Below are 21,739 nucleotides of genomic sequence, written 5' to 3' on the forward strand. Positions count from 1 at the left end.
ATTGCTATCTATGGCCACTGTCAATTCACCTCTGCATAACTGAACTAGCAGAGTGCTGAAAGCAAAGCATTCACCCTGCATCTGGCCTCCAGGCGCCACTGTGGATTAGCATCTGTGATATACCTCAGTGAAATACACTGGGAGAGCCTCAAGGTTGGCCCTAAAGATCATGGAGAGTTTGGTAAATGGGTGTAATGACTCAACAGAAAAGCCACGTGGAGTCAGCAGGGCCTTCTCTTCGAGGATTAGAGCTATAATAAGAAAGGCAGGAAGGGTTAGCGAATTCGCCTCTGGCCACTGAATGAAATGACCTCCGTTCTGTTACCAGTTTGGCCACTGACCTGATGTCTGACCTCTGGCAAGTCACTTCACATCTTTGTACCTCTGACTCCCCCACTCTTGGTCCTATTTAGATTTTGAGCTGGGGCTGTTACATATTCATGTTGTACCTAGCGCAAAAAGCATCTGATGTTAGCTGGGGCTTCGAGGTACTACCATAATAAAAATCACATTAAAGATAAATTAACAAAAGCAGAAAGGAAAAAGGAAACACTTTGTCTGAGTTTGTGCCAGTTCTAAATATCCTGAGTTGGGATCCCAAATTTCCCTAAAGCATTTTGTCTCATCTGTTTTCCAAGCAACCACTTCAATTGCATTCCACATGTTCTCCTGTTCAATAGGAGGGAGAAGGGAAGCTTCCAGTTAGCTCATTGTTCACCAGGGAGCACGCCTGCTCCATCTTCTGTAAGGCACAGAGTCTCTTGTCAGCAGGAGCTAACCTGGGTCCTTCTGTGTTCTGAGTTTCCATCACCGAAACTGTCTCAACTGGACAGCCAACACAAACACCACCCAACCAGACAGAACCAAAGTACTGGAAGGAAGCACTTTATTCCCATCAATCATGTGAAACAATATACACATGAGCAACATTCCAGGCCAGTAGCAAGTTAAAGCCAGTTACATAAGTTACGTTTTAATTTGACTCCATGATCCTACTACTGAACAAATAAAACAGACTCTGAGGAGTTTCTTTTGCTAAACACAAAAGCCTCTTTTCTCCTAAGTACCTAAGCAGCCCACTGTATCCCTAAGGGCTAGAGAGAAGCTGAAGAAGCAGCTAAAACAAAGAACATTTATTCAGCAGTGAAAAGGCAGACCACACTGAGCAGCATTTAACAGGCCCTGGAGGGGTCGTGCCTAAAGAGAGGCAAACTATGAGAAGAGAGGACTTTGAGATTGAGGAAAGGAGATACAGGGGATCTCAGAACACACTACACCTACCAAAAAAAGCCAAACCCAACCTTTAAAATAAACTCTAGATAGTGAGCAAGCCCAACTTGGTTGCAGGAGTAAATGTAATGCAGGCTTTGCTTATTTAATTCAGACCATTCTTTAACTGTATCACTTCTCAGAGAAGCCTCTGTTCTGCATTTTGGCATTTGGGGTTTTCTGCAGTGCCTTGCTCCTTCCCTAAAAACAATTACACACCACACTAAGCTATGCCGTTTCCACCTCGTTTTTAGACAAAATTCCAAGTTCCTAGGGGCTCTAGAACACCTCTGGAGACACTAAGCTCCTGGGTGCTGTAGAAGATATCTGAAGGTGGCAAGTTCCAGGGCACTCTCTAACGCTTCAGAACTAGATTCCTGGCTCAGAGGATGCACTAGCATGTTCCAAGGGATTCTGAGTTCCTGGTGCTACGTGAATCTGAAACACTTTCAGGAAGTTCAAATCATTTCGCCCATTCTTTACTGTAATAAAAGCGCTTGATGGGAGGATGGAGGGGAATTCGTAGAAAAATAATACAGAATGCTAGAGAGTTAAAACTACTGTATTGCTTTAGGTATGAAAAAATAAATACATAAATAAATGTAAAATTCTCAGACTCATGTGCCTCTTTGGCTGGGTCCTTCTGTGCTGCTTTTTGGCCTTCTCACTTAATGGGCAAGACTCCCTTTTCAAGGTCTTTCTATGTTTCTGCTCTCCTGGGACCCCAGTGCTTCACTCTGCTTGTATTCAGGGTCCCATATATATCCCTTCTTCTTTCTTTCCCTCCTACCTTCACGGCTGTGTGAATATATGTAGGAGTGCTCAGTTTTTCAGATCTGATACAGACCCAGATCACTTTTTCCACTTCCAGGGCTCCACCCCTCTCTTCTTTAACCCCTCCCCCCCTTTCCACAAACTCTTATCGGTATGTCTACATTATGACTGAAAACAAGCTTCTCAGCCCACACAGGCAAATGCATGCTAGTGGCACTCTAACAAGCATGTTAAAAAATCCCAAGCTCAAGCCTGAGCTGAAAGTGCTACTTTCAGCATGCTACCTTGAGTCCCACTAGTGCAAGTCTCCCAGCTCCAATGGAGACATTGTCCTTTTGTATCTTGGGGGCAGCATATTTTCTTTTCCTCACTCAATTTATTTTCTCAGACTGAAGTATTTGCCGCTCACTCTCTGCTTCTGGGGTGCATCATCCACTCTACCCCCTCTCTCCTGTGTAAGGCCCACCTGTCCCTCCCTGAATATGTCTGTGTATAAATTTCTTTTTTACACAATTTCAAGTCACATTTATACGATTATTGTTTTTAAAAGACCTATGTAAAATCTCTCAGAAACAAAAGCTCAGGAAATAAAACCTTATAAAAATATGTTATTTGTTTAATTCTACTTCAAAATATAATATATACATCTGGATCTATGAACTTATTCCTTTCTTCAAAAACATAGAATAAAATCATTGCCAGTATAATGTCCAACACTTCATTTATCCACCTCATCAAGTGCCACACTGTAAACTGTCCTGAAGGCCATTGGGCCTCTTTTCACTGGAGTTCTATGTCTAAAAGGTCCCGGAGGGATTTTTTCACATGTTGTGGTTGGCTGGAAGTATGATCTTCTAGGCTGTGTCCCATTTCTTTGTACAGACTTTTAGCAAGCTTGCAGACCACAGTCCTGACATTACCACTCTTACCGGGTAACACCCCATTTCCAATCATGTTGTTCAGAAAATACCAGAGAACGGGCAAGATGTGACGTTCCACAACCTGGGGTTTCCGAGGGTAGACAGATGCTACAAGTGCTGCAGGACAGAAAATAAGGCATCTTAACTATCAAAATGGGTGCTCATCTTTATTTTTAGTTCCTCATAACTGTTTAGCTCCACATAACCACTGTCTGGAATCTGAATGCAAACTGTTGACCTTTTGGTGAACTCTGATGAAAAAATCAAGGTCTACTTTTGTGTTTCCTTGTGCTCAGTGACCCATAATGAATATCTGTACTAAATTTCAAAATTCTAGCCCACAGAGAACTAAAATCTGATCAGAAAGATGGATGATCTATTGGTGCTTCTGATGGGAAGGTCTAATTTGAGATTTTTCTTGTGCTTAGTGACTCATAATGAATGACTGTTCCAAATTTTAAGCTGTCTAACTATCTGGGCCCTGGTTTACACTAGGGAGCTATTTTGAAATAACTCTCATTATTTCAAAATAATAAGAGGAGTGTCTACACTGCCACGCCTGTTATTTCAAAATAAGGGACTGGTTATTTGAAATAACTCCTGCTTTCCATGAAGAATAACACTTATTTTGAAATAGTGGTAGCTTAGGCACACCACTGCTGTTATTTCAAAATAACTATTCCTCAGAGTCAATCAAACTACTTCCCAGTCCTTCTTAGGGCTCTAAGTCAAGATAACACGTCTACATTATGGTTGCATCTACACAGCACCCTTACCTCGAAATAAGCTACACAATTTGTGCTACTAAATTGCATAGCTTATTTCAATGTTACTTCAAAATAGCTTATTTCTAAATTTCATGCTGTCTATACAGCACCAAACTTCAAAATAAGGCACTATTCTGAAATGTCCCTTATCCCTCATGCAATGAGATTTAGAGGGACATGGAATAGTGAGCCTGTTATATTTTGATATAATGGGCTTGCTCTTAAAATGTGGAATAGCTATTTTGGGATACTGGAGGTATCCCCATAGCTCCCCTGTGTAGACGTAGCCTCAGGCTAATTTTGAGGCTAAGGGAGTCTGCCTCAGGCTAATTTTGAGGCTTCCCTGTAGTGTGAACACACTAATTTGAAATAAATTATTTCAAAATAATTTCCTAGCGTAGACATGCCCTGAGGTACTAACATAGGCATCCAGAGGCTATGCTCATGGTGGCTAACAATCTTTAATGTTTATCCTTACAAGACTCCTGTGATGTAGGAAAGTTCTCTCATACCCATTTTACAGATAGGAAACTGAGGTACAGATAGAGAGTAAGTAACTTGCCTCAGGTCACACAGAAAGACTATAGTGGAACGTGGAATTGAACCAGGTTTCCCAAAAGCAAGGATAAAACCCTAAGCAGTAGACACATCTTCCTTTCACCATTTCGGAGATAAAATCTCAGTCTAGCTTCTAAATGGGATCCAAATGGCTAAATTAAAAACAAACAAAAACCTGACACTGACTGGCATCTTTCCTGACCATTTCTACAGAAAGGCCAAGAACTGATATGACCTGTAGACTGAATTCTCATCAGTCTGATAAAGGTAAATTGAGGCTCATTAGCGGGTGATGGTGTGAGAAAAGCATACATTGCTATTCTGTGGTTAAAGAGATTTCATATTCGCCGCTATGTAAATCTCGCACCTTTTGGCAGCATTTAATTAATTTTTTTTTAAATCAACCTTAAATAATACTTAAACAACCATAATAAATCAGCAGAGGGTTACAGTTCCTCATTAACAAAGAGATAAATTGAGCACAGATGCTATTAAATATAGTGGCCACTATGGAGTTTAGAACAGAGAGCTGCCTGTTCCCAGTAAATCCCAGAGGGAATATCTGCTCTTTCTAATACCGTTCCAATTTATATTTAAATGCGTTATTTGCAAAAAGAGATTAAATCGCTATAGAATGAAATTCTGTGTGTACAGAGACTTATTTTATGCAAATTATCTTTAAAGGCCTTGTAACGTTTGCCTGGAATATAGATACCCTTAAGAGAGTCATAATGAACAAGCAAACCTTATTAAACCTTGGATTAAAAGTAGCTGGAATAATTAGCAGTAGAGTTAGCCCTAATTAAAGCAAGGCTGCAATTAGGCTGCTTTCATTGTACGTTCAGAAGATCAGTGTTGCCACTTCTTGGCTGCCGCTGGACATAACATATATAATCACATATAATCTGTGATTATAGCTCAAGAAACAGCAGCATTTTTAGTTTGTAGTATGCAGTGATGTGGAAATAGACTATGTTTACACACATTGAAATAACAAACATGAAATGTCATGCTTCTGAGTAGAAGCAGATAACCTGCAGGGTCAGGAAGGAATTGCCTGCTCACACTGCCAAAGGTACATCCTTGCAACCATTATTCATGATCTGCATTCATGCTGGCAGTCCCAGGTTTTGTGGGACCCAGTACAAAATGTTTACAAGAGAACTCCTATCCCCAAGCTCTTTGTCAGAGAGGCAAAATAGACCCCAAGAATAGCAAAATAACAGTGATCACAAAATGTTCAATAGCTAGGCATGGGTGTCGGTGGGTTGGCAGAGAGAGACATTTGACTAAGGAATCAGAATCTCTGGGCCTAGTCCTGATCTCACATTGCCCCATCCCTTTAAAAACATTCAAGAGATAGCAGGAATATTTTTTAAGTTTCTCTTTCTTAAGAGTGAATATGGAGACTTCCCCTCAATGATTCATTAGTAGAACCTGAAAGCCCCTTTCACCACTGTTGTGTATCTTCTACAGTCATTTACACGTGTGCAAAGTGCATGTAATATATGACCAGATAAGAGTAGGAGCATTCCACAAGCACTTTACACAGATGTAAGTGATTGCACATGGTGCAGGACACTGAAGGAACAGGCCCAGTGCCTCCTGATGCTCCATCATCAACCTCTGGGTTAACAAACAGGAATTTCCTCATTTCCCAAGAGTCTCTCTCGGCTTTAATTCAAATGAACCATGAAAAGTTCAGTTCAGGGGAGCTGCTTGTTACCTGACAGGTATTCCGTGATGTCCTGCATGGCTCGACCGCTGATGAACTGCACTCTGCTGGCAAACGCTTGTAGGAGCAACGTATTATCTGAAAGGGACAGACACACATTCATGATCATCATTTCTGAAATTGTAAACAACAAAGAAAATACTTGCACTTTGTAAAATACAGCATATTTCAGAAAATATCGGGGCAGAGGTTACATTCATCTTCTCTTAGGCTACGTCTAGACAGTGGCACTGGAAGTATCCTGAAATAGCTATTCCGCATCTTTAAACAGACCCATTATTTTTAAATAGATTTTGAAATAATGGAGGTGCTATTCTAGCATCCCTGCAACCCTCGTTCCATGGGGGCTAAGAGATATTTTGGAATAGTGCTTTATTTTGAAATTTGACACTGTGTAGACAGCATCAAATTTTGAAATAAGTTATTTCGAAATTAGATTGATGAAAGATATGCAATTTGTGAAGCTCAAATTGTGCATCTTATTTTGACCTACAGGTGCAGTGTAGATGCACCCTTGAAATTAACATGGGATGGTTTCAAATTCAGAACAAATGTTCCTGACCCCACAACAGCATGTGTGAAATTCACCACTGTGCAGAGTGCTAGTACAAGTCTTACACCCTACAACTAAATCAGTCCCTAACATTTTAAATGGTATGTAAGTGGCACATAGGCCTTGTGTTGTATTTCTGCAAAGCAGTAACTTTTACACATCTGTGCAGATTTAAAATCAATTTCTCCTTTATTTACCTGCCAACAGCTGAGCACAAGTTTTTCTGCTGCCCCTGAAAGAACAAATTATCTGATCACTACCATTCTCTGCAATTGTCTTAGGTGTTGATGATATCAAGAGCCATTGCAGAAAAAGAAAGAAAAGAGACCCCATAACTCAGATCTTGGCAGGGAGGTAAAAGAGGAATGGATTTCCTAATATTTGGCTGCCAAATGTACTTCTAATTCTTCATTCCCAGCCTGTTGTTTTAAAACTATTGCACTGTTGTCTGTTGGTTCTGACAAGCTAGGCAGAATTGATTTTGAATGATAGTATTTAAGTGAGATGCCTTCCTGGAACATCTAGATGCCATACAAGGTTAGGGTGACGGGTCAGTAGAGTAACATGCTTCTTTCTGCATCGGCACTGAGACAAAGCCCCAACACAGTTTTAAGGGGCACAGGATTTTTATAGGTGCCATCTTTTGTATGAGGCATAAAAGAAAGGTCATTAATGAAAAGTAACTTCTTGTATTTTTTGTGAGAAGACAGCAGGGGTACTTGGCATTGGTGTTCATTCTAAATTCCAACACTGGCAATTACATTCTGTCCATCAAAAATTTCATATAGATGCTTCACTAGCCCTAAACTATTGTGTGGTTTGATATGTGCTGTTAAATAATTGCTGTGTTCTGCTCAGAGACGGTTACATTTCAGTTGCTGCTTTGAAATCCTGATATGAACAATGTTATTGCAATGCAAAACATTAGTTATTAGTATGGAGCTCAGTAAAGATTTTCAGTTTACCATTAAAACTGTTATTGGGGCCCCTTTGTTTTCTAAGGTGCTAAGTATGCAGGAACTGCTCTCTTTTGAATTACAAATTTGGAACAGGCTGTACATTTTGCAAGACAGCAAGCTTGCAAGAATCAACAACCAGTTTATACAAGCTTTACCTCAGAACTGCCTGCAACACAGAGGCTTTACATGGATGCTGGGAATGAGAAAAACAATGCAGCACGTGATACTGTTTTCAGCTTTGACTCTGTCCAATAAATACTAGATTGGTTTACTGATTTCAAGACAGGCAGCTCAGTAGTAAACACAATATGATGATCCCTTTCCATTCTCATGTCATATTCAGTATAATAGAGCCAGCCCCCTTCTAGGAGTCCCTTGGAGACCTGATGTTGTATCATTAACATGCTGCTTATTAGTAGAGTGTTATAATGAGCCCTCCTTCCCTGTGATTTATCCTGGCAGAAGGATTTGAGGCACTAAGTAAAAATTATTTAAAATTAATTTACAAATATAAAGGCCTCCCTGTAAAAGCCTAACAAATAAAACCAGATAAGAGTGGAGGATTTAAAAATCATAAGTACATATATACAGGACTTGTCATAACAGATCAGACCAATGGCGCATCTAGAATGAGAGCTAAGCTCCCATCTCCTACTGACTTCCTATTGGAATTAGGCACCTGTCATCTGTGCCTTGAAAGTCTCCTCCCTCGTCTAGTGTCCTGTAACAAACTGTATTAAGCCCAAGTCAATTTTAGCCACCCAAACTAATTTAAGTATTCACAATGAAGAATTGCCTTAGTTTGGCGCAGTCCATTTAGATCACAATTTTGTTAAATCGGGGCAATTTTGGCATGTAGAAAGGCCCTCAGGTCTGTATCTGTAAAATGGAAATAATGATAATACTTTCTCTCACCCTTTGTCTACCTTGTCTATTTAAACTGTAAGCTTTTTGGGACAGAGACTGTCTCTAGATAGGTTTCCACAGCACCTCAGACATCACGTCCCTGAGTTAATTTGGAGCATTTCTAAGCAATACCAGAATGCCTATAATAATGAAAAACAGTTTCTGTTGGTTATTGGTTATGTCCTGAATCACAAGGAATTATAGAAAGGGCAAAAAGAATAAATACAAAAATACAATACAAAGGACAAAAAGAATAAATACTTGATAAAGTAGGGGTCCAATTGAAAAACCCAAGCACATAACCCCTCTACATCCTGGAATAGAAAGGTTTAAAGAAGTGTTTTAGAAATGGGAAGAGATGGATATCAGGGAAGATCAAGATCCATATTCTAGGTCCCATCACCATCAAGGCCTGATGAGCCCTCAACTTATAGTGTGGGTCCTTTAAATGGTGATGGATTGTGTCCTGTTCACTGATAATGGTCAGAAAAAGATACACGGTTGTTTATGACCTTCAGACAAAAACTGGGGACTCTCCAAGCTAGTTGTCAAAGTAAAGCTACATAAATGTTGATGGGGATCAGTCAGAGCAAATTCAGTTTGTTTCCAAGTGCATTTTTGGTCTCTCAAGCAATAATTTTACAATAAGCTAATGAGCAATTTTGTAACCACTTTGCATTGCTGCCTGGATCATCAAAGGTGGTAGGTTGGAAAATATGGTCTAAAATTGATATTCTGATGCCTACGAACAACCAAAAGTTTCCCAGTTGAATCTAGGATCCCAGATATAGAAACCAGCAGAGTAATGTTTTATGTACACGACTTACCCCTCTAGGCTAGGAAAGTTCTAGAGTCTTGCTGCACATGATTTTTAATTTTGATGAGATTTAAAGATGAGGGGCTGAATTCACTCTATGGTAAAATCCCAAACAAAATGCCTGATCCTTGAATTTTGGGTATATATGATCTAGTTTTTAATCTGAATTCAGCAAATGGCTTATATCTCTATGATGGGCAGAACTGAAACATCTGGCTTGTCAGACTCTTCTGTCCAGTCTCAGTGCTCCCACCTGAGGTGGCTAGCCTCTGGCCCCTTCCCTTCTGCCAACCCTCCCACACAGCCTCAACTCTCTGGGCCACCAGCTCCAATGCTCCTGTTGGCAGAGTCAGATGATGGGGAGCGGAGCGACGGGGTTGAATAGGAGGTGGAAGGTCCCGGGGGTAGTCAGGGATTGGAGAGGTTGGATGGGGGCAGGTACCTACCCAGTCCTCCATACAAATTCTGAACTCCAGTGTGGTCAAGTCTGGTTATGGGATTTAATGCATAGCCTGGGAGGTGGAGGAGGGAGAAAGAAGAAGCTTCAAGAGAGAATGTTCTTGAACTTGACACAAGGCCAACAGGGATCGTGGCTGCTGGAATCATACTGCAATACAAGGATGAGGGGGGTTAAGTCCTACTGTGGAGAGGCCAAAACACAGTGGTGCTGGCCTCACATAATTCTCTCTGCTTTACACTCAGATACAATCTTGTCCTTATGGTCTAAAAACAATTTCCTTGCACAAAGGAACAGCAGCAGACAAGCAAGGAGCAAACCCTATTAGCTATATAAAAGCTCTGGATCGCTGGTGCAAAGAGAGTTAATAATTCTATTCTAAGGCCTGCCTCTTGAACTCTCTACATATTTCAGGCATATTCATCCAGCTCAGTATTTCTATAGCTGACATAAATCTGTATGGCAAGGGAATTTACAACAGGCTTTGCTTATGTAGTTATTGGCAATAGTAATCTCGCCCTATACAGAACAACATTTGGAAAAAGCCATCATTTACATCTGGATTTATACATGTTTGTTCTAGTAAGGAACTCAGCAAATCATAAATTTAATTTACAAAACGAAGAGTGAGGGTTGAAGATATTTATTAACTGAACAGAGAAGAAGGAATCAGTCAAGGCCCATAATTTAAAGCTTCCTAGGAGGTAGTGCTCTGCTGGGGAAGGTCTCCTTCACATCAACATCAAAGCAACTTGCCTGGAAATCCAAGATGGGTCAGAAACAGCCCTGAAATCCAGACATCCCTTTGTCCCTAGACTCCAGAGATGTTCAATATCAGGTTTTATGGCTCAGCACCATCTTCGTAACAAAACAAACTGAGAATCTAGATCTAATGACTTTGGATGCAGATTCAAGCTTTGCCACTCTGACACCTTTCTTCTAGAAGCTGGTAACTAATACTGCTTGAATCCCTGCCTAAGGATTTCAGCCTAAGGGCCTCATTTCCAGAGGAGCGGCACACCCATAACTCCAGTTGAAGTCAATGGAATATACAGGTGCTCAGCACCTCTGAACACTATGTAGTGAGTGATTTGCAAACCTAGCATCTTTGTAAAACTCCAGTATTTTGCGTGGAACTCATAGCTCACTCAAACAACAAGTCCATCATAAAGTGAAGATGAATCCCCTTTGGAATATAAGACTGTGCCTCTGCAGAAGAGAAACCGTTTTATTGCAATGTATAAAACTCTTAGTCACCTTCACAAAGGACATCCTTCATTTCAGACCCAAATTCATCTTTCATCACACACCTGCTCTGATCTCACATTTCATTTATTTCCAAGTAAAAATATAGTGATGACAATAATATGCCAGACTGACAAACTTGGAGACTGAAAGACTGTGTTGATAGAACAGGCACAACAAAAAGGGTATGTCTAGACTACATGGCTCCGTCGATGGAGCCATGTAAACTAGTTTACCTAGCATAGTCAATGAAGCGGGGATTTAAATAATCCCAGCTTCATTAAAATAAAAATGGCCGCCACGCTGTGCCAACAATCAGCTGATCCAGCACAGCGCAGCAGTCTAGACGCGGCGCAGTTGACAAGGGAAGCTTTTGTTGACCGCTCTGGTTTGCCTTGGAGTACTTTCATCACTATAGTAAATCCACCTTCTTCTATTGACCTTGGTACCACCTCACAGGATTTTTTTCTGTTGATGTAATGCTATCTAAATGGGGACTTAGGTCTGCTTAACTATGGACAGGTCTCCCCTACAATTAACAAGATCCACCTCCACAACAGACAGTAGTTATGTCAACAGACAGTGCTTTCTACGCTGGGATTTAGGTCAATATAACTGTATAGCTCAGGATTTTGGATTTTTCACATGCCTGAGTGACATAACTGTGTCGATCTAACTTTCTAGTATAGACCAGCCCTCAGTCTTAACCCTCCCTAATGAAATTACCAGCAAGTAAGCCAAATGTGAGGTAAAAACTTGTCCACTGGCAAATGGGTTAGACTAGTAAAATGAGTCCATATAGACAATCAGGCAACCATCTGACAGTAACAACTTTCTCTCACTGCTGTCTCAGGGTTTGACTTGAACTGGTGTCCTAAAGGCAAAACTCCATATCCCATTCCAAGCCAATAACCAGATCTCCTCACTCACATCTATTGTTGTGAATAATTAATATCAGAAAACAATGGGTCATGAAATGGAGATGAATGAAAATATTAGCTGTGGGGGGGGGGGGAATGAATCCTACATCATTTTAAAACACTGATCCATATTTTTTTCCCTCTTTTTCCTCCTCCATTCTGGGTTTTCATCTCAAAATTACAATCATGGTGGATTAGAGCTATGTTGAGTGGGAGATGGCATAAGAGGGATGTTTGTGTTTGTCTAAGATGTACATACTGATGAGAGGAAGAACGCAAGAGAATGAGTCCCAGTGCATGGCCCAAAAACTCAACACTCGAAGGTTAGTATGCAGAACAATGACATCAATGTACACAGATATAGGGGGAGGGCTTTATTCATGTAGCAGGATCTCACAGGACTTTCCAAGCTGTGACGGATGTTGTGACTGTAAAAGTTATGTAAGGGGCAGTGCGAAGGTGCACCACCTAGAGGATATGAGAGTGAGACAGCTGCAATATTCCTGGGAATGTGAGGGCAGCTTTGGGAGAATGCCAAGTGCACTCCACACCCCCTGCAATGGGCCAGCTTAACTATGGGGTGGGGGAAGAGGCTTGTGTCAAAGCCTTACTTCCTGCCTATCCCATTTGGGGTTTCTAGCACCCCAATTGACTAGAGACCCCAGGTCTTTGCACTTGAGAAGGTGGTTTGTGCTTCGTCCCTGTATAGGGTACATAAGAGAGACTGAAGGCACTTCTACCCCACTCCATTCCACTCTTGTACATGCGTGCAGGACAAGGCATGATTTATGCCAAGCATCCGTCACTTGATCTCTGCTTACTGCGCTGGCTTGCTGCAAAATACAGCAACATGTCAAACTCAAGATCTCAGTTCTGATCATTAAAGCACTGAATAGTTTGGGCCCAGGACACCTAAAAAATCTAGGAGGAGGATTCTACTTTAGGACGCCCATCTTCAGGTACAGCTGAACAATCCCCTGCCAGGGTAAAGCTTCTCAGTACAGCAGATAGAACTTTCCCCACAGCAGTTGCAGGACTGTGGAACAAAGTCCTCCAGAAATGAAGTATCACCACAAACCACACCATTTTCCATGTGCCAAGCACAAGGCAAACTTCTCTGATCTTGCCTTAGGCCATATAAACATAGCACTGCAGACATGTAATAAAAAACAAAAATCCCCACACAATTTCTCACTGGGGAGAAAAAAAGACCCACAGGTGCTAGTCACATCACTTAATGCAGTTCTGGAAAGAGCTCAGATATGATGGTTGCAAGAACATAAACAGAAGAGAAAAGAATCTCTGAAATGCAGCCAGACACATGTTTTTGGTGAAAACCAGCATCCATCCACAGAGCCATTTAGATTAATTCAGTCAGGACACTCAAGATGCTAGCCAAAGGATCATCCCTACTGCCAATGAGCATTCCCTCACAGCAGAACGGAGTTTATCAGCCAAATGAGGTAATCCAGGGGCTATTTTGAAATGTTAATTTCGAGACCCAGAAGTGGCTTACTGTTTCCAAAATGGAGCAACAGCAATTGTGCAGGTATCACACAACAGGATATCCACAGTAGAAATAGGAAGAAGTAAATATTACCTAAGTTAGCAATCATTGTCTCCAGCACCCTCACTGCTGCAGTATAAATCCCAGAATTCTTAGAGTTCAAATTATCAGTGACAGCCGTCACCATGGAGACCACAACTGGATGTAAGCCATCTTTGAGCATAGGGATCATGAAGATAGCTGAATCTAGTGCATGCTGGTTCACTTTCTTGTTGGAGTCCTGAAGCCTCAGGTTAAAAGCATCAAAAATCTGTTCAAAAATAAAGTAAAATCAGGATGTACCGTGCTTTTGGTGTTGGCAGGGTATTTAGAAATAGAGGATTTCAGCAAGCACAAAAAATGGGCCAGATCCTGCTAACACTTCATACCAGAACAGAACTTACTACTAGAAGAAGTCTAACTGACTTTCATGGGCTGCTCACAATAGTGAGCACTTTGTGCAGTGCTGTTTGCAAATCAGAATCTAGTTTCTTCTAATTTTCCAACTTTTTGGGGGCTGAGTTTACTTATTATCCCTTCCAAATAAAGCTGAGAAATCTTTTTCACTGAAGGGAACTTGCCAATCTCTTTAAGGTCCCCCCATTTACCTTCCTTTGAGTAATGTTAGTGCTTGGGTAGAAGAATGGCAATTACTAGTTAATAAAAGAGTTTGGGAAGACAGTCGAAGGAAACTGCAGGTAACTTTAGCTTTGCCAAACTAAGGTTGGTTCTGATCCAAGTTTCATTGTATTCAACCCCCCACCCTCCAAAAAAATCTGGGGTTGCTGGAATGCGGGTCTCTAAGAAGTGGTTCAGAGTCCAATCAGACATTCTAATAGGCAGGCCTCTCATGTGTAATGCATCAAGCCACTCTCCTTAGAGCAGATTTTGACTTCTTATCTCACTGTCACCACATTCTCAGGCAGTCATCCCTAGAACAGAGAGCAGCAGCAAGAGAGCCTTCTCTTGCAGCTCTGAGCCCTTTACCCCTTCCCTTCAAGAAGCCGAGACAGGGGCCTGTGTGGGAGGCCAGGAACTGACAGGTTTTTCAGGTAAGGGAGAGGTGAGGAGAAAGGGAGTAGGCTGAGCCACTACATTATCAACAGAAGAGGAAGGGGGAGCACCAGAAGCTAGGAGGTTCCACACCTTTCCGGTAGGAAAAACGTAGTTGCTCACCTACTCCTTCCAACCTCCCCACTCCTCTCCCAGAAAACAGCCAGCAGCTCTGGGTAGCTGGGCTCCCTCTCACTGTTCTTTGGACGAGAGAAAGCAGTGGCAGCCACAAAGACCTCCTGGGGAGAGGGGGAAGCAGCAGCAGTTGAACCTTGCAGACAGGTAGTGTCAGGCTGAAATAAACAGCATTAGAGGCCTAGACTGAATTGACTGCGTGAGTAAGGGTGTTCCAGCCTGGACTGAATTAATGGTATGGATGGTGATGGTAGCTGGAATTGTTCGTATTGGAGGCAGCCTGGGCAAGGTACATGGGGATCAAGAGACTAGGATCTTGAGACCTGGACAATGTTTGAGGAGATGAACTGGGGGTTGTTCTTGCAGTGCTCCCCCAGCAGCGTTACTCCCTCCATTCGTGTCTGAAACTCCTTGGCCATCAGGAGTTTGTTCAGCTCCTTGAGCTGCTCCATTGCTTCCACACTACGGAGAGATGAGCGACGAACCACTGTCTGTGCTGGTGCTAGAATGTCTGATCTGGACCTTGTGTTAGGACAGAAAAACTCAATGTCACCTTTGGATACAAACATTTTCAGTATAGCAATGACAAACACAGCCTCAGGGTGCTTCCTGCTCACTTAGTTACAGTGTGAGCCTGCTCTGAATAACTCAGCATCAGAGCTTACTAGGATTATTACAGACAGAAGTGTCTAGTTTACACTATCTCCAGATTATAATTAGGGAACTGAAGCACACAGGGATTGATCTACCCAACGCCACCCAGAGAATCAGTATCAAAACTGGGAATAGACACCAGCATTGCTGACTCCCAGTCCTGTACTTAGACCAAGGAGCTCTTGGGGCCTGATCCAAAGTCCATTGAGTTAATGGAAGGATTCCCATGAATTTCAATGGGCTGGGGATTAGGCCCTTAGAAATGGGGCTTGTTAACTCTAGCACATACTTGGGAAAAATTCTAAATACATAGGTGAGGCTTATGCTCTCTATCTTCTTGCCACCAGTGAACACAATGGAACAGATCCATTGTATTATCAAAAGAGAAAAGACATGCGGCTCCACTGCTAGCCGTGGGAGCTAAAAAGACCAAGTTCTTGTCTTGAACTCTGATCCCCAGCCCAGCAGGTATGGTATTGCCACAGGACTGGCAGCAGATGCCTGGCTCAGTAATGTTCTGTTTGGAGCTGATCCTTATATATAGCTACCAAAAAAATCAGACTAGCCTAGAAACAGTTTATTGATGAATAAAGCTGAAAACTCCATTGTACATATCCTCACAGATAATGAAATAACAAAGAAATGGTCAGTACCCTTCATCAGAAGGCAGACTGTCCTGGGAGGTGGTCAAGCTGCTGTTCCTAGACTCCCTGCGGCCTTTGGCAGAAGGGGGTTCAGATACATTGTCTTCCATCCCCTATATATAGATATATAAATGCATCCATGAAAAACAAGAGAATATGGAAAATGATTTCTTATGACAGTCAAGTGTAAAACCAGGATCTGTGTTCTTCAGATGGGAGAGCAGAGAATTTTATAGTCCAAACTAGGAGAAGAGCCAGACACACCCAGAAATCCACTAGAGACTTCGCTATGGCCATCCTAATCAGAGAGGCATTACAATGCTTCAGTGATGGGCAGCCATATAAAACCCAGTGACAGTTGGCTAGATCTGGTCACGTGTGAAACCACTTCAGTCACAAACTGGTGCCTGTTGCAGATCAGTAACTCTGGGAGTAACTGGATCTCTTTAGTAGTTGTAAAGCAGGGGTGGGGAACCTAACATCCAAGGGGCCAGATGCAGCCCGTAGCTTACTTGGATCTGGTCCCTGAGTCTCGGGGCTCCCCCCAGCATTGGGAAGCCTGCGCTGTTGCTCCAGCCCCTCCTCCATCTCCCCACAGAGCTGGAGCGCACAACATTTACTAGCCTGGGTCCCCCAAGGCTCTGGTATGTGAGGGAAATGTCTTTTTCCTCCTCAGTCAGGGCCATATCAGTGAGGGGTTTAGGAGTGCTTTTTTTTTTTTTGCTTCTCATTTGTGTGTGGCCCCCGACTGATTTTTCTGTTGGTTAGTGGCCCCCAACCCAAAAAAGGTTCCCCACCCCTGTTCTAAAAGTATCCTTGAACTACAGAACCCTGGGAGAATTCCACCAGAGGTATTCATTCTTCCAGCTCCTTGACAAACCCTTGTTCTTCTTTAGAAGAGAAATGAATACAAAGTCCAGGTTCATCAGGATGATATTCTACTGACTGTAGGGATTCTTGGAGCACTTTCCTGTTTCTACAGCACATGAGTGCAGAGGTAGTATTTTCTGACTGGAGTAGGTATGTGCTCCAATTAAACCAGCGACACATCTCTCTTATTCTAGGAAATTTTCCAGGGACATCTCCTTCCCTATCTATTAAATAAAGGACTGACAATTTCAAAAGAACTACTCCCACCCCTGTCCTCTCTCTCTGGATGCGAGGGAGACCATTTTCTTCTACTTTCCTTTCTTATTTGTGTCCATAATTCTACACAACTATTTTCCGCACTACCAGCTGATAAAATGGGTCAGGATTTATAGTTCCTCTTCATGAACCAGAAGAACCAGAGAAAAATGAAGGAGGGGTAAGAGGAGAGGAGTTGTGTATGGTCATGTATTGGCTCTCTCAGTACATGCAAACGGGAGATATATCTTCTACTAAGTACTTACTTTCTGCCTTATTGTTGCCATAACATCACGCAAGGTATGTGATGGGATAGACTGTTTCAGATACCCATCGAATTTTGGATGAGGCATCAACACATTCAGCATCTTCCTGCCGTAAAATCTAGCATGGGGAGGACAAGAAACTAAAGAAAGACGATTTTACCCCAAATATCACCATTTCATTCATCTATCCAGAAGGAAGAGAGAGGTTACAAAAAAGAAACTGAAATGTTATGCTCTCCATGTTCAGTAGAAGTAAGTGGTGCTCTGTTAGGATTTTTAATCCCTTCAGAGGAGACACAAATAAAGACAAAGATTTACCTCCAATTGGCCTATATAATATGGCCTGGAGCAGCACAGTAATGGGTAAATATCCTCTCACTCTATGGAGATCTACTAAATAATTAAAGAGTCTATTTTTCCTTTGATGGGAATATCTTAGTTATGGCAACAAATGTTAATGGTCATAACAAATGATAACGATCATAACAATTTACTTCCTTCAAAAGACTTTCATTTTGCAAGATTCTAAACTGCTTTAATAAATTATTGCAGAGGAGTTTTTTTTTTCATCCAATACCAAAAAGCAGCTACTTCTGTGGTGGAACATGGCAGCTATTCAAGAGCACACAACAATAGTTTTGGGTGGAATGTGCTATATATCACAGCCAATTGACACTGCAAGGAGAATTTAGGGAGGCAGAATGCATTGATCCAATACCAGTGGAATTTGACCCGGGCAATAGGTGCTCATATCCCTATTCTTACTAGACATGTTCCGGGATCTTTCAGCAATCATAACTGTACAAGGATTCAGTTTTACATAACACCCAAAAGATACGCAAGGAAGTTATATGTGCATATTGGGTGGACTAGTCCTATTACATTCCTTTCAAATAAGGATGCCTCATGCAATATAAATGCTTGAATGGATCTTTATTGCTTGATAACCCATAAGAGATGGATCCTGCACCTTTCCCAAGCCAACAGTATATAAACTAAAAAGCATGCTTTCCATATGCTTCTTTTACACTATGTTTTCTTTATACTTGTTTCACATTAGTTTGCATAGTCATGGTTTGTTATTTGCCATCTACTGATCACAAAACATTTCTCAAGTCTAGGAGGCAGAAGGGCTATCATTACCTAGTGTCTTGATTGCAGTCCTGAGCGAGCTTCACCAGAGTCTGGACCAGTAGCTCTGTGTTGTCTCTAGTGCCTGACAGAAGTTTCTCAGCTCCGATCTGTTCCATGACAGTCAGTAAGTGTTCAGCTGCGCACTTTCGAACAAGGGGGTTACGATGGCTGGAGATAAGACAGCAAACCAGCACATGTCTATAATGGCTCTTCATCCCCAAACCACAGGCTTCTGCCACGTGACTAAGAAAGAACTCCTTAACTGTTGGTAGTAGCAGATCTCTGACCTTCTCTGTGGACCCTGCTATTAGTGATAGCAATGTCCATTCATACACAGTGAACCATTATACTACAAAAGGACCATCTGCAAGGATGAGAGGGGAATTCAGTCTCCATGGCACATTTGGACCTTGGGGTTCCTGCTGATACTAACAACCCAGACAGGGACAGTTATACCCTTTCTGACACAGATATCAGTGCATTAGCCTTCGGGCTTAGTTTCCCAATTTGTTTCATATCCAGCAGCCCACTGAATGGTCAGAGACCAAGAGGGACAGTACTCTAGTATATTCACCAATGCAGCCTCTGCCTGTATATTCCTAGAGCATTTAGAACATAAGAACATAAGAAAGGCCGTACTGGGTCAGACCAAAGGTCCATCTAGCTCAGTATCCTGTCTACCGACAGTGGCCAGCACCAGGTGCCCCAGAGAGGGTGGACAGAAGACAACGATCAAGCGATTTGTCTCCTGCCATCCCTCTCCAGCCTCTGACAGACAGAGGCCAAGGACACCATTTTATCCCCTGGCTAATAGCCTTTTATGGACCTAACCTCCATGAAATTATCTAGCTTCTCTTTAAACTCTATCATAGTCCTAGCCTTCACAGCCTCCTCTGGCAAGGAGTTCCACAGGTTGACTACACGCTGTGTGAAGAAGAACTTCCTTTTATTAGTTTTAAACCTGCTACCCATTAATTTCATTTGGTGTCCTCTAGTTCTTCTATTTAGGGAACTAATAAATAACTTTTCTTTATCGGCCCTCTCCACACAACTCATGATTTTATAGACCTCTATCATATCCCCCCTCAGTCTCCTCTTTTCTAAACTGAAAAGTCCCAGTCACTTTAACCTCTCCTCATATGTGACCCTTTCCAAACCCCTAATCATTTTAGTTGCCCTTTTCTGAACCCTTTCCAAGGCCAAAATATCTTTTTTGAGGTGAGACCACCACATCTGTACACAGTATTCAAGATGTGGGCGTACCATAGTTTTATACAGGGGCAGTAAGATATTCTGGGTCTTATTTTCTATCCCTTTCTTAATAATTCCTAGCATCCTATTTGCCTTTTTGACCGCTGCTGCACACTGCGTGGAAGTTCTCAGAGAACTGTCCAGGATAACTCCAAGATCTCTTTCCTGATTTGTCGTAGCCAAATTAGCCCCCATCATACTGTATGTATAGTTGGGGTTATTTTTCCCGATGTGCATTACTTTACACTTATCCACAGTAAATTTCATTTGCCATTTTGTTGCCCAATCACTCTGTTTGGTGAGATCTTCTTGAAGTCCCTCACAGTCTGCTTCTGTCTTGACTATCCTAAACAGTTTTGTATCATCTGCAAACTTTACTACCTCACTGCTTACCCCTTTCTCCAGATCATTTATGAATAAGTTGAAAAGGATTGGTCCCAGGACTGACCCTTGGGGGACACCACTAGTTACCCCTCTCCAATCTGAAAATTTACCATTTATTCCTACCCTTTGTTTCCTGTCTTTTAACCAGTTCTCGATCCAAGAAAGGACCTTCCCTCTTATCCCATGGCCATGTAATTTACACAAGAGCCTTTGGTGAGGGACCTTGTCAAAGGCTTTCTGAAAATCCAAGTATACTATATCTACTGGATCCCCCTTGTCCGCATGTTTGTTAACCCCTTCAAAGAACTCTAACAGATTAGTAAGACAGGATTTCCCTTTACAGAAACCATGTTGACTTTTGTCCAATAAATTATGTTCTTCTACATGCTTCACAATTTTATTCTTTACTATTGTTTCGACTAATTTGCCCAGTACTGAAGTTAGACTTACCGGTCTGTAATTGCCAGGATCGCCTCTACAGCCCTTTTAAAATATTGGTGTCACATTGGCTATCTTCCAGTCATTAGGTACGGAAGCCGATTTAAAGGACAGGTTACAAACCACAGATAAGAGCTCAGCAATTTCCCATTTGAGTTCTTTTGGGACACAATCATACCGGGATATAATGCCGGTATGATTCATACCCTTGGATGAATGCCGTCAAGATTTGTTAACATTAAGTTTTTTTATTTGTTCCAAAACCTCCTCTAATGACACTTCAATCCGGGACAGTTCCTCAGATTCATCACCCACAATGGACGGTGCAGATTCAGGAATCTCCCCAACGTCCTCAGCCGTGAAGACTGAAGCAAAGAAATCATTTAGTTTCTCCGCAATGGCTTTATCGTCCTTGATTGCTCCTTTTATAGCTCGATCATCTAGGGGACCCACAGGTTTTTTAGCAGGCTTCCTGCTTCTAATGTACTTTAAAAACATTTTATTTCTTTTTGAGTTTTTGGCTAGCTGTTCCTCAAAATCTTTTTTTGCTTTTCTTATTACATGTTTATACTTGATTTGACAGTGTTTATGTTTCTTTCTATTTATCTCACTAGGATTGGACTTCCACTTCTTAAAAGATACCTTTTTGTCCCTCACTGCTTCTTTTACATGGTGGTTAAGCCACGGTGACTCTTTTTTAGGTCTCTTGCTATGTTTTTTAATTTGGGGTATACATTTAAGTTGGGCCTCTATTATGGTGTCTTTAAAAAGTTTCCATGCAGCTTTCAGGGATTTGGCTCTAGTCACTGTGCCTTTTAATTTCTGTTTAACTAACCTCCTCATTTTTGTGTAATTCCTCTTTTTGAAATTAAATGCCAGGGGGCTGGACTGCTGAGGTGTTCTTCCCACCACAGGAATGTTGAATGTTATCATATTATGGTCACTATTCCCAAGCGGTCCGGTAACGGTTATATCCAGGACCTGATCCTGCACTGCACTCAGGATTAAATTGAGAATTGACTCTCCCCTTGTAGGTTCCTGCACTAGCTGCTCGAAGAAGCAGTCATTTAAGCCATTGAGAAATTTTATCTCCACTTCTCTTCCTGAGGTGACATGTATCTAGTCAATATGGGGGTAATTAAAATCCCCCATTATTATAGAGTTCTTTATTTTGGTAGCCTCTCTAATCTCCCTCAGCATTTCAATGTCAGTATCACTGTCCTGGTCAG

The 21,739-nt window shown here is 41.8% G+C and overlaps 1 protein-coding gene across 5 annotated transcripts in view; it reads right to left on the reverse strand.

The window, feature by feature from the left end:
* Window positions 1-883: 883 nt before the first annotated feature.
* Window positions 884-21,739, reverse strand: part of TOGARAM2 (TOG array regulator of axonemal microtubules 2) — a 75,132-nt gene continuing 54,276 nt past the window's right edge. For all 5 annotated transcript variants that reach the window (XM_025181001.3, XM_025180992.3, XM_025180991.3 and 2 more), the window contains 7 exons: window positions 18,447-18,605; window positions 17,304-17,421; window positions 15,922-16,025; window positions 14,938-15,136; window positions 13,481-13,697; window positions 6,015-6,101; window positions 884-3,080 (listed from right to left, as the gene is read on the reverse strand). In XM_025181001.3, coding sequence (XP_025036786.3) covers window positions 2,824-3,080; window positions 6,015-6,101; window positions 13,481-13,697; window positions 14,938-15,136; window positions 15,922-16,025; window positions 17,304-17,421; window positions 18,447-18,605 — 1,141 coding nt within the window. In that variant the 3' untranslated portion in view covers window positions 884-2,823. The remainder of the gene's footprint in view (window positions 3,081-6,014; window positions 6,102-13,480; window positions 13,698-14,937; window positions 15,137-15,921; window positions 16,026-17,303; window positions 17,422-18,446; window positions 18,606-21,739) is intronic.

This window comes from Pelodiscus sinensis, chromosome 3, assembly GCF_052426305.1.
Source record: "Pelodiscus sinensis isolate ZL-2025 chromosome 3, ASM5242630v1, whole genome shotgun sequence".
Taxonomy (NCBI): domain Eukaryota; kingdom Metazoa; phylum Chordata; order Testudines; family Trionychidae; genus Pelodiscus; species Pelodiscus sinensis.